We start from the raw sequence: 12,464 nt of genomic DNA on the forward strand, positions 1-12,464 counted from the left end.
AGAGAGAGCGGGAGGGAGGGAGGGAGGGAGGAGGCAGGCCCGAGGCAGGGACCGCCTCAGAGGCAGAAGCGCCGCGAGGAGCCGGCGGAGCACCGCGGGCCGGGGAGCAGCCACCCGCAGTTCCAGCGCCCCCTCACCCCCTGCGCCAGCGCGGCGCCCCCCGGCAGCCTCCAGCGTCCGTCCCCGGGCAGCATGGTGAGGTTCGCCGTCTGGCCCTCGCCACCATGTACGTGAGCTACCTCCTGGACAAGGACGTGAGCATGTATCCCAGCTCCGTGCGCCACTCCGGCAGCCTCAACCTGGCCCCGCAGAACTTCGTCAGCCCCCCGCAGTACCCGGACTACGGCGGCTACCATGTGGCGGCCGCGGCGGCCGCCGCCGCCAACCTGGACAGCGCGCAGTCCCCCGGGCCGTCCTGGCCGGCCGCCTACGGCGCCCCGCTCCGAGAGGACTGGAACGGCTACGCGCCGGGGGGCGCGGCGGCCACCGCCAACGCCGTAGCTCACGGCCTCAACGGGGGCTCCCCGGCCGCCGCCATGGGCTACAGCGGGCCCGCCGATTACCACCCGCACCACCACCCGCACCACCACCCGCACCACCCGGCCGCCGCGCCCTCCTGCGCCTCCGGCTTGCTGCAGACGCTCAACCCCGGCCCCCCCGGGCCGGTCGCCACCGCCGCCGCCGAGCAGCTGTCGCCGGGCGGCCAGCGGCGGAACCTGTGCGAGTGGATGCGGAAGCCCGCACAGCCGGCGCTGGGCAGCCAAGGTGAGCCGGCGGGCGCCGGGGGAAGGCGCGGTCCCCGCGCGTCCGGGGACTCCGCGCAAGGGGGACGGGGCGGGGCGACTGCGTCTGGGGGCTCTGGACCCTCCCCCCGGGGGTTGCTGCTCTGGCCCCTGCGTGGGGGCTGGCGGGGTCGGGACTGGAGGTCCTGGTTTCACGAACCGCGTTCATTGTAAGGCAAAGGGGAGGCTCCCTCCTTCCCACCGCCCTTCCTTCGTAAGGTCGTCTCCTCAGACCCTCGGGAGACTCCCGGGAACGTGGCGCAGCGGGGCTGCAGCGCAGTGATCGCGTCCTCCCGGTTTGTTGCCGCCCGCCCTCGCTCGGTGCGCGGCTCCCCTGCAGCTCCCCAGAGCCGGGCTCTAGGGGCACGCCGTCCTTCCCCGTCCCGGCCACTCGAGAAGAACAGGGGACGGGGGCGGCCAGGAGGGCGGCGCGGTCGCGCAAGGGACCAGGTTTAGCCACTGGGGCCAAAGGTAAGGATCGGAGCTACCGAGCTGGGGAAACCGGGCGAAGTTGAAAGAAGATGTTGGTCCCGGGATCTAAGTGGGGAAGAGGTGCGGCGCGGGGATGGGGGGAGCACCCGGGTCTTCAGACCTTTGATCTGCGCAGGGGTCATTTCAATCAAAAGCCAGAGGGCTGGGACTGGACGCCCCAGGAGTCCCCTCGTGTCTGCAGAGGGAGAAGGGGAGGAAGGGGTGGTGCGCGCTCAGCCGCTGCTCCAGACGGAGGTCGTTTCTCCGGAACCTTCCTTCCCAGGGTCTGGTGGGTGCGCGCGCGCGCGTGTTAGTTGTGTGTGGGTGCGTGTGCGCGCGCGCGCGTGTTGTGTGTGGGGGGGTGTGTGTGCGCGCACACTCGTTTAACGAGCTTGCCCCAGAGATGTCTCTGCAGAGATCCCGTGTTGGCGGGACTGAGCAGGCTGGTGGGTTCCGGGTCTGCCCCGTCTAGCGTCTGAGCGTGTCCAGTGGGGAAAGAGCTCCAGTAGGTGTGGTGGGAGAGTCCTGCTGGCTCCGCTTTCCCTCCATGAAGTCTTTCTCAGCCCTCTGCACTTCCGCTTTTTCCTCTTCCCTCCTTTCAGGCCCAACCCGGCCTGCATGCAGGTTATGGCCACTTTGCACGGGTTTTATAGCCGATTACAGCCGCATAAATCAGAGCAGCCGTTGGGGGCTGTCTCCGGGGATCGGTTTTTTGCGTCACTGCGCACAAGCCGGGACCCACCACCGGGGGAACTGCGGCGGTCCGGGGAGGAGGCCTCGGGGCCGACCTGGAGGGTCGGCTGGGTCCCTTCCCCCGAGAAGAGGCGCGCTCTCCTAGACAGAGAGCGCGCCCACGGAAGGCCCTTGGCTATCCTGAGCCTGCCTGGGGCGCCGGCCCGCGGGGCCGGGGCGGTCTAAGGTAGACCCGTGGTGCGTCCCCGGAGAATGCGCGCAGAGCTGGCCCGGGCGGGGGGAGAGGGAGGCGTGCCACCGGAGCCCGGGCCGCGGGGTCAGCGGAGGAGAGGGCCGCTGTGAAGTCCCGCGCCAAGGTGGCAAGGCCGCAGTCGGCGCCGGGCGCCCTTGTGATGTTAATGTGGGGCGGCCCGCCGGCCGGAGCCCGACTCCTCTGCGGAGCCTCATCCGTCAAGGGGCGAGTGGGGGGGTGGAGGGCGGGTGGGACCCGACCCAGTCCGCTTTGATATACACCTTCCCAGCCCTGCCATTGTCTCTTTTAGGGCCCGGAAAGAGGGTGGTGACTTTCGCAGTCAATAATGAATTCTGACAAGTCCCTCTCATCTCTCCCCTACTCCATCCCATCCCCCTCCCTGGTTCCCAGGGGGTGCGGGGCATCTCCAAGGTCCTCGGGGCGCGGGCTGCAGAGCACTCTGGGGGCCTGGTCGCGCTGCCCCGGCCTCTCCGGATACTGAAAGAACAGCCCCCAGCCAGAGCCTCTCCCGAGGCGAGTCCCGCTCCTGGAGAGTCCGGCTTGGAGAACTCCCCTGCGCCCGGCTCTCCGGTCCGGGGAGGTGTCCTCTGTGGCTCCCACCTGGCCCCCGTGGTGATCTAGTCTGATCCTCAGTTTGCCCCTCTGTACGAAGGGGCCACCACCGCGGGCGGGCTGGGGGCGGTAGAGCAGGTTCCCAGGACTTGGCAGTTGCCTTTCCTTTCCCGGTGGGCGCAGGGTCGGGGCCGCCGCGCGCATTCAAATGCGCCCGCCACCGTGTTGATGTTAATGCGCCTGGCGGGGAGGGGGCGGGGGGGGGATGAAGGCCGGCCCGCCATTTGCTCAGTAGTGGTAATTCAAACAGAACGCGGTTGTTATTAAGGCATTGAAAGGGCTTTTCTTTGATAAGATCGCCTTGTCCTGCATTGTTTGAGGCTGTGTTCTCCTTTCAGCGGCTCCGGGGAGCTCCCTCTGATCCGGCCTGTATCTTCCCAGGGCGCTTTTGTTGTGGTTTGCAAAGGGTTTTACCTGAACAAAGTCGGCCTGCGGGGCATTAAACACCTCCGAGCAACTCCCCAGACCCTTTAGATCTTCCTGCAGCCCCGGGGCACCGGGCGATTGAACCTGTTCTTTTGGGGGAGAAGACCCCGACCTGGGACCGAGCGAGAACAGCTCCTGAGTTGGGGGGTTCTGCCGAGGGTCGACCCGGGACAGACCCGGTGGAGACGCGGGGCTCCGGCCTGCTCCGACTGCAGTCGCACTATTTGTCAAGGCCCTTCAGTAAAACAATCAATGCAAGGTTTAATATGTTGACTCAATCCAATGAGCAGTAGATCACTGGTCAGGATAGCTCTGGCAGGGTTTGCAGCAGAAATAAATGGAGGATTAAAAAGAAAAGTGTGCCAACCCAGGTTCGCCCAGGTATAGAGCCTCCCCAGCGAGAAGAATTATCGGCCTGCCAGACCCCTGCTCAGAATTCCACCGGATAGGACTGGTGAGACGGGGGCGTGTGCGTTTCTAGTGACCTGAGGGGACAGCTGTCAGCTACTGCACCCCCTTTCCACTTCTGATAAAACAAACAGAAAGGGAATTCCGCCCCCCACCCACATACCCACAATCCCAGCTGTTTTTACTGTGAGCTGTGTTTCTTTAAAAAACAAAAACAAAAACAAAAAACCTCTGATGGGCCTGAAAATCTGAATATTCCCAGGAAGGTTTTCCTTTTGGGCCTCATCAGCTCAGGTGCTGTATTTGCTTTACAAAACCCCTGATGGAGCTCTGCTACCACTTGTATGAATTTTTCAGTTCAGTCGCTCAGTCGTGTCAACTCTTTGCTACCTACCTGTATGAATTTTTAGTTTCTCTTTAATTTTCAAAAACCACTTAATTCCAAGACTAGGTTAGTTGTCCTGGATAGCTCCCCCCCCCCCCCGCCCCCCGGGGGGTGGTCTTGTCAGACTCAGCAGGAACCAGCCAAACCGCGGCCCCCCAGGGCGATGGAGGAAGAGAAATGGTTCCTGGGTTAGGGAGGTTTGTCATTACACATGACTGATGGGCTGCCCTGCAGTTCCCGGGGCTAACTTTGCCTTCCTCTACAGTGAAAACCAGGACGAAAGACAAATATCGGGTCGTGTACACGGACCACCAGCGTCTGGAGCTGGAGAAGGAGTTTCACTACAGTCGCTACATCACCATCCGGAGGAAAGCCGAACTGGCTGCCACGCTGGGGCTCTCGGAGAGGCAGGTAGGAACCCTCCAGGGCCCCATCACTGCCTGGGAGGGTCCAGTGGGGAGGGTTAGAAGCCAGGCCCAGGGATCCACCTTGTTCTGTGGGCAGATTAAAGCAAGAGGACAAAAAATAAATTAATTAATAAATAAAAATTTTTTAAAAAGCAAGAGGATCGAGAGACTTTTCCTTCTAGATGCTTTTTAAAGAGGCTTCTTCCACGTCTAGTTGTCTTTTTAAAAAATATATGTATATTGTTGATTTTTTTTTTTCTATTTTGGGGGACCTAGGAGGTTAAAAAAAAATACACAAATGAGTGTAGTTTAATGCAGATTCAATTTGGGTCAATAAAGACTCTTTGTACCCAGCTCTGTATTGGGGAAACAATTAATGTAGGATACCAGCCTCTGCCCAGAGAAATTATGGAGGGGTGAGGCTTAGCTCCTGAATGCTCTAGATTGTCAAATTCACAGCCAGGAAACCCCTCATTAAAACTCATTCTCAGCCCCAAGGCAAGGGCTATTACATTTCCGTTTAGCTTTGAGAGGCCAAAGGTTGTCATTTTGAAGTACATCCAGCCCTAGCCTCCTTGCTTGGTGTAGAAAGGGCCTGGCAGTTTCTGTCTTCCTTGGTTCTGAGACTCTGAACTTTTCCAGTGAAGTTGTAGATAAAGGTTGCTCTGGAAAGAAACCTGAAGAACAAAGAAGGAGAGAGAGGCCCTTCCCTCTTGAGGCTGAATTGGGCTTGGGGGAAGCTCCAGCACTGGGCTGTTATATGGGCTGTCCTATGAAAAGCTGGGTGAAGGGCTGGTGTCCTGCGGGTGCAGAGGAGACCTCTTTGGCTGGAGAAAGAGGCATTGGATCTAGTGTCAAATACTGTCCCTTTATGCTTTCACTATCTTCTTCACCGCCTTCTGTTTTTCTCCACCTTTTTCATTTCCAGGTTAAAATTTGGTTTCAGAACCGCAGAGCAAAGGAAAGGAAAATCAACAAGAAGAAGTTGCAACAGCAGCAGCAACAGCCGCCCCCTCCTTCTGGGCCACAGCCTCCCCAGCCACAGCCAGGGCCACTGAGAAGCGTCCCGGAGCCCCTGAGTCCCGTGTCTTCCCTGCAAGGCTCGGTGCCTGGGGTTCTGGGGCCAGCTGGGGGGGTGTTAAACCCCACTGTCACCCAGTGACCCGCAGCGGCCTGCAGTAGCAATTTCAGGCTGAGCCATGAGGAGCATGGACTCTGCTAGAACCCTCAGGAAAGACCCCATCCCCTCTCACCCACAAATGTTCACCAGCTGACCTAGCCCTCAGAGCAGAAACAGACGAGGGCCTGGGGGAAAAATGAGTGTGGTTGGAGTCCTCAAGGATGACATTCTCCTAGATTTTGACTTTTTCCGTTCTGACTCTTTTCTGCCAAGTGAGGAGATGGGAAAAGACACCGGGGCTTCCTTTAGTACCAGCAGACTTGCTGCCTGGACTGGCAGAAGAGACCAGCGTTTCAGCCCCCTGCTCCTCCGCTCTTGGCCTCCCAGATCTGCAGGATACATCTCTGGTTGGAGCTGAGGCAGGAAAGGGGCTCAGGGGACTGCCAGGGATGGAACCAAGATGGTTAGGTCTACTGACTGCCCTCCAAGGTCCCGCTGGCCCCTCTTACCTCTAGGGCAGGCAAGATTTAAGCTGCAGAAGACAGTGGCAGCTAAGATGGAGACCTGGGCCCACTGAAGTATGCAGAACCCCCAGGTCTTTGTCTTTCTTCTCTTCCCAGTGCAGGAAAGACTTGGCTGGTGTATGCACCCGGTCTATGGTAGTGTGAGAGGGTGGCTGCTGGACTCCAGGCCTGACAAGTGGGGGGTGGGGGGGCCGGGACAGGGCCTTGTTTAGAATGCCTGTCACCAGAGCCTCTCTGGGCTGAATGTATGTCAGTGCTATAAATGCCAGAGCCAACCTGGACTTCCTGTGATTTTCACAATCTTGGGGCTGATGAAAAAGGGGGAGTTTCTGTTGTTGTTGCTGCTGTTTGGGTTGTTGGTCTGTGTAACATCCAAGCCAGCATTTTAAAAGCCTTCTGGATCCATGGGGAGAGAAGTGATATGGTGAAGGGAAATGGGGGTGGGTGGGGGTGGGGGTGGTATTTGAACACAGCTGAATTTTTTTTTCTAAAAAGAAAAGAGATAAAGGAGCTTTCCAGATTTCAGATTCTGTTTTTATCACCTATCAGGTTTTGTCTGAAATTATTATTTTTATTTTTTTTTTAAGAAATGAAATATCCTCTCTCCTTGCAAGCTAGAATTAGGAAAATCAGGGTGGGGGTGGGGGGTGGAGAAGGTTATCTGGACATCCTCATTTTACCCCAGAGCACCAGAAGCCCGAGGGAGCGGTTTCTGAGACCTGCCCTGCCCCCAAGCCGCAGCCCAGCCTTACCTTGTGGAATGCGTGGTTCTCCTGGGGGTGCCTGTGGGCAGGACGCACAGCTGAACGCCCAGCTGCTTCTCAGCTAGGGGAATGGTGGGCAGTGGGCGCGAGAGAACCCCTCACAGCGTCCCATCAAGTCCACGCGGAGGCCGTCACCCTCAGTCCCTTCATCGGTGAGTCTCTTCTCCCCAGGATGCCCAGCATTCAAGTGAAAACACTCGATTCTATTCCCAGGCAAAGTTTCCACGAACATGCCTACTAAGTTGCCCCCATGGGCTGTAGCCCGCCAGGCTCCTCAGTCCATGGGGATTCTCCAGGCCAGAAGACTGGAGTGGGGTGCCATGCCCTCTTCCAGGGGAATCTTCCTGGCCCAGGGATTGAACCCGCGTCTCCTGCATCCGCAGGCGGGTTCTTTACCACTAGCGCCACCTGGGAAGCCCAGGTTCTCAGGACCGTGTTCTGTAAATGGCCTGTCTTGTCCCGTGCTGTTTCCTTTTCCCCACCCTCCCTCCCGGGTCTCTCCCTTCTCCCAGATAAGAACTGGGAACCCAGCAAAGGGAGATCCTCGTGGAGATCGGCTGGGCACGGGGTTGCTCCCCTTGAGGTTGCTGGTCCTGGAAGCGGCGGAGCCGGGCGCGCACGGCAGCGGCGGAGCCCGGGAAGAGGGGCTGTGCCCCCCACGCGGCCTCTCCGGGCCCGGATCGGCCCTCCACCGAGGGAGGAGGTGCCCCGAGGGCTGGGCTGGACTGACCGAGCTGCGAGGCAGGAATGCCCCCTGCAGTATCGCCCCGATTCCGCGGCGCTTCCGGAAGGCGCCTTCCCCTCGGCGCCTGGGACCGGGGCGGGGGGAGCGGTGGGGGTGGCCGGGGGCCGCGTGCCGGGCCCGGGGCGGGGGCGGCGGGGCAGCCGGTGGTCCCCGCGGGCCCGGCGCGGTTGCTATGCGTTGCCGTGAAACGCCTGTCAATAAAGCCTGTTTGGACAGTGGAGCGCGAGCACAAGGGTTATTTGCTTAGTGGTTAGAGGTCCAAAAGTCGGCGTGGTCCCGCCGCGAGCGATCACACGGACCTCCCCTTCCCGGGGAGCGGGCCCCTAGCGCCGACGTCCGTGCGTCGGGAGGGCCCGCCGGGACCCCCACTCGGGGCGGCGGGTTTCCCGCCGGTCGCCGCCCGCAAGGCCGGGAATGAGGGCCCTACGCCGAGGCACCGCCCCGAGAGCCAGCCCCCAGGGAACCCACGCGTGGATGCGGCGCGAGCGGGCAGCGCGGCCTGGAGAGGCCTGGGGAGGCCGGCGTCCGGACGTCAGGGTTCATTTGTGAGCAGAGGGCCGCGCGGGTCCGAGCAGCGCGGGCGCTGTGCCGAGGATCGCAGGGCGCGAGCCCCTGGGTCCCCGCGGCGCCCTGTCCCCGCTCCGGCCGCCAGGGAGCGCGCGCGCCCTGGGAAAAGCCGAGGCCCGGCCCACGCTGCTCGCCGCCTCTGCAGGAAGGGGACGCAGTTGAGACCCAGGGATGCAAGCCCCAGACCTCTCTCTCCCACCCCGCGGCTCCCAGACCCGCGTGGAGAGCCTTCCCTCCGCGGCCACGGGACCGGGGAAGCTAAGTGCACACTGGGTCAGGTGCAGAAAATTCTTGGATCTGGTGCATGTTTAAGAAAAGCAAATTTAGGGGAGGGGAGCTGTCCACTCTTCTAGAAGGGTCTTTTGGGGGGACTTCCTTGGCGATCCAGTGGTTAAAACTCCACGCCTCCACTGTTAAGAGCGCGAGTTCGGTCCCTGATCGGGGAACTAAGATCCCAGGGCGCCCTACTCCCCCCAAAAGTCTTTTTGGACAAGACGTTTCTTTTTAAAAATTTACAGAAATATAGGTATGATATTAATATATGGGAAGAGCGAGAACTTAGGATAAACAAAGGGGAAGATGCAGCAGTATTGTGGAACTCATGTAAAAAAAAAAGGTATATATGTAGAGAAAGCAGGCCAGTCTTTCTTTTTCCTGTAAACAATTCATAATTTTATCATATTCATCTCATAAAGTTAACAAGATGGGCTGCTAGTTGAAAGCCATGGAAGTTTCAATGAGTTTCCTTGCTGTCTGATACTATCAGGCAGGAGGCTGACAATGATCAAGAATACTGATCTTAGATAGAAATCTAAACACATAAACAGCAATATTCTGGCTGTTGTTATTCACAACCTTACCTGGGAAAAATAAGAGGAGGAAAGGAGCAGATATAAGTCTCAGCTACAGAATCTTAGGAAGAGAGTATAGGTTTTTAAGAGCACTATTCACACCTTGTTTTAGAATCAGTTTAAGAACCCTGGGACGATCACAATCTCCCCGTTACCACTTCCTCATCTGTAAATGGAGATCGAATGCAATGTAAGCAGATGCAATTCATGGGGTACGCTTATGATTAGATCCCAATAATGACATGAACTCCTCCTTTTTTTAGTCATGACCCATCTTCCCTGAAGTGCTCAAAGGTCCTTACAGTGGATGTTTGAACACGGATCATTTTTCAAATCATTGGAGAATAATTACCTTCCAGAAGTTTTCCTCCTGTATTTAGCTCTGCTTACTTTGTCAAAATAGCCCCAAGTCTGTTGTCTCTTGATTTCCACTGCCTATGTGTCTGCACAAAATCTCATGTGGCAAAGCACGAACATTCCAGATGAGAAGATGAGTTTCGGCTCTACCCAGCTTACCTGTCCTTTCATCAACCAGGAAAGATGGACCCAGGCACTTCCAGTTGTATTTATGAGACTCAGATTAGTTGAGGATATCAATCAGAATCCTTTAACCCAGAAGAGGCACAGAGGCAGATACTCTTCCTAAGTTCAATTCAGTCACTCAGTCATGTCTGACTCTTTGCAATCCCATGGACTATAGCATGACAAACCTTCCTGTCCATCACCATCTCCTGGAGCTTGCTCAAACTCATGTCCATTGAGTCAGTGATGCCATTGAACTATCTCATCCTCTGTCTTTCCCTTCTCCTCCTGCCTCCAGTCTTTCCCAGCATCAGGATCTTTTCCAATAAGTCAGTTCTTCCCATCAGGTGGTCAAAGTATTGGAGTTTCAGCTTCAGCTTCAGTCCTTCCAATGAATATTCAGGACTGATTTCCTTTAGGATGGAGTGGTTGGATCTCCTTGCAGTCCAAGGGACTCTCAAGAGTCTTTTCCAACACCACAGTTCAAAAGCGTCCATTCTTCTGTGCTCAGCTTTCTTTATAGTCCAATTCTACCTAGGCAGTATTAAAAGTTTTGTTATTTTGAAATAATTTCTAGTCTAATACCTCAATATCAATTCTGTAGTCTGCCAGGAGCTGGGTTGCACCCCCCTCCCCCCCCCTCCCCAGCCAGCCAACTGCTTCTGGCAGGGGTTCAATTCTTCAAGCCTTCCATTAAAGTCATTTAATATGAGCATTTTCTTCTAACACCCATAATTTCCCCTTACACAAAAACTATAGCAGCAGATTTTTGCATTAAATTAGTATTGCTTTGGAGGATAAGGAAAACATTCATATCTAAATAATGTAGGTTACCTTGTATTTTAAATTAGCATTTAAATTATTTTCTTAAATTCCATTTAGACTATACAATCTTCCAGCCCCCATAATTCTCATAATTTAAAGTTGTTGTTTTTTTCTGGGGGGGGGTGGCTTTTTCCTTTTGCCTCCTCTTCTTCAAGAATTGACTATGATTTTAGGAAAACAAGCAGGTTTTATTGCTAACTGGGATGAGCCAAGTGATGGGCCAAAACAATCACTAAATATTTTCTTTACTTATACACCAGAGGAAATAAATACACTTCTTCTATCATTCACTTCTTGAAGGTTATGACATTAGATCTAGGAAAACACACTCAAATTCCAAATAAAGAAAATAGACTCTGTCAATTCTAGAGATTATAGCCACATTTACTTTGACATTCTTCTTGGAGGTATCAGTTTAGAGAAGGTGGGAACAAGTACATAGGTGACCTTTCGGGTTTGTGTCTCTACTACTCAAACATTTATTTTAACAACAGTTTTTTTCAAATTGAAATTTGTCACTAACCTCGGTTGATACAGATAATATCAATTAAGTTCCCAGAGCTCCAAAGATAATGACTGGTATGGGTTTCCCTGGTGGCTCAGATAGTAAAGAATCTGCCTGCAATGCAGGAAACCTGGGTTTGATCCCTGGGTCAGGAAGATCCACTCGAGAAGGGAACGGCCACCCACTCCAGTATCCTTGCCTGGAGAATCCCATGGACAGAAAAGCCTGCCAAGCTACAGTCCATGGGGTTGAAAAGAGTCAAGACACCACTGAGTGAATAACGCTTTCACTTGTTCTTCTTTATTCAGGGTCCTGGTGATTCTGTGCTTGAAATCTAATCCATAAACCAGAACACCACCAGTTTGATCCATGAAGAAGAGTTCCCTGGGATTCAGTGATAATCAAACAGTCCCCCCTACACACACACTCACACGTACTTAAAATAATATTCAGGTCATGTACTGGGTTTATGGGTCAAGTAATTTTACTGGTAAGAAGGAACCTAAGTATTTCATGCTCCCCCCACCTTTTCATGATCAATACCAGAACATTTCTTTTTCCATTGCATGCCTTTTTATATCCGTGTTTTAATTTCTAGGAAAGAAATTCTTTTCTAATTGTTCATGTGTTATCTCAGAACTTTCAGGACAGTCTGCTCTCATAACACTTTATATCTGCAGTATGGTAATAATAGGTTTTATCCAAGGGGTAGTTGATAAATTCCTCTCCAATCTCAGGAAAGCAAACAATGAAAAGCAAAGTAGGAGCTAAAGTCATTGTAGTATACGCAAACAATGGCTTGTTGGTTGGCACCTGAATAATTTTAATTTACTGACAATTAGTAGAATCAATGACAAAGATTGAGTATTAATACCTAAACCACAGATTAGGAGCTGTAAGAATTGATGTGGGCAGGCTCTATCTTTTACTTATGAAAGACAGTATATGTTCTTTCACTCTGTGTATCTAGTGTATTAAAAACAACAACCAGGACAAAATTCAATGGCTCTAGATTCTATTTTTAGCCCTCCCTCTATTTTCTAGGCAAAATTCTGGTAGGGTGTATGTGCCCTGCCAGAGGCTAACAGAAAAAAGACACAGTTAATTGAGAACAAAAGAGACCATTGTCCAGTACATAGCGATATAGAAGCATACATGCAGGACAAAATAAAAAATAAAAGACTGCTATCTGGAATCCACATGTATTAAAAATAAAAAGCATAACGTTCCTGCTCAAAACACCTTACTGAAAAGAATGCAAATTTCAGGAATCCAAATTCCTCTAGTTATTTTCATGTGTTCCTGTTATTACAATTTTCATCATAGCTATGAATTTCATATAACCGCCTTTATACGTTTAGATACCTGTGAGTGATATATTGTTAAACACAATAGATGTTGATTCAGAGTGACAGTTCTGGGTCCTGATACTCAGCCAACAACCAGCATTTGTTCCTCACTTCTAGGGTTAGGGTCTTGAAACGCACCCACGTGGTTATAATGGCTGCACAGGGGGTGGACACATGGCCAGAAAAGAGAACCAGAAGGCAACACGACCAGACAATCGGGGCGTCTGAAGCTGTTTAGGGAATAAATTTTTAGAG

At 54.1% G+C, this 12,464-nt stretch overlaps 1 protein-coding gene across 1 annotated transcript; it reads left to right on the forward strand.

Annotated features, from left to right (window-relative positions):
* Window positions 1-224: 224 nt before the first annotated feature.
* Window positions 225-5,599, forward strand: CDX2 (caudal type homeobox 2). Its single transcript, XM_065902392.1, has 3 exons — window positions 225-765; window positions 4,296-4,441; window positions 5,366-5,599. Exons 1-3 carry the CDS (start codon window positions 225-227, stop codon window positions 5,597-5,599), a joined length of 921 nt encoding a protein of 306 aa, XP_065758464.1.
* The last annotated feature ends 6,865 nt before the right edge of the window (window positions 5,600-12,464 follow it).

This window comes from Muntiacus reevesi, chromosome 11 (assembly GCF_963930625.1).
Source record: "Muntiacus reevesi chromosome 11, mMunRee1.1, whole genome shotgun sequence".
NCBI lineage: Eukaryota > Metazoa > Chordata > Mammalia > Artiodactyla > Cervidae > Muntiacus > Muntiacus reevesi.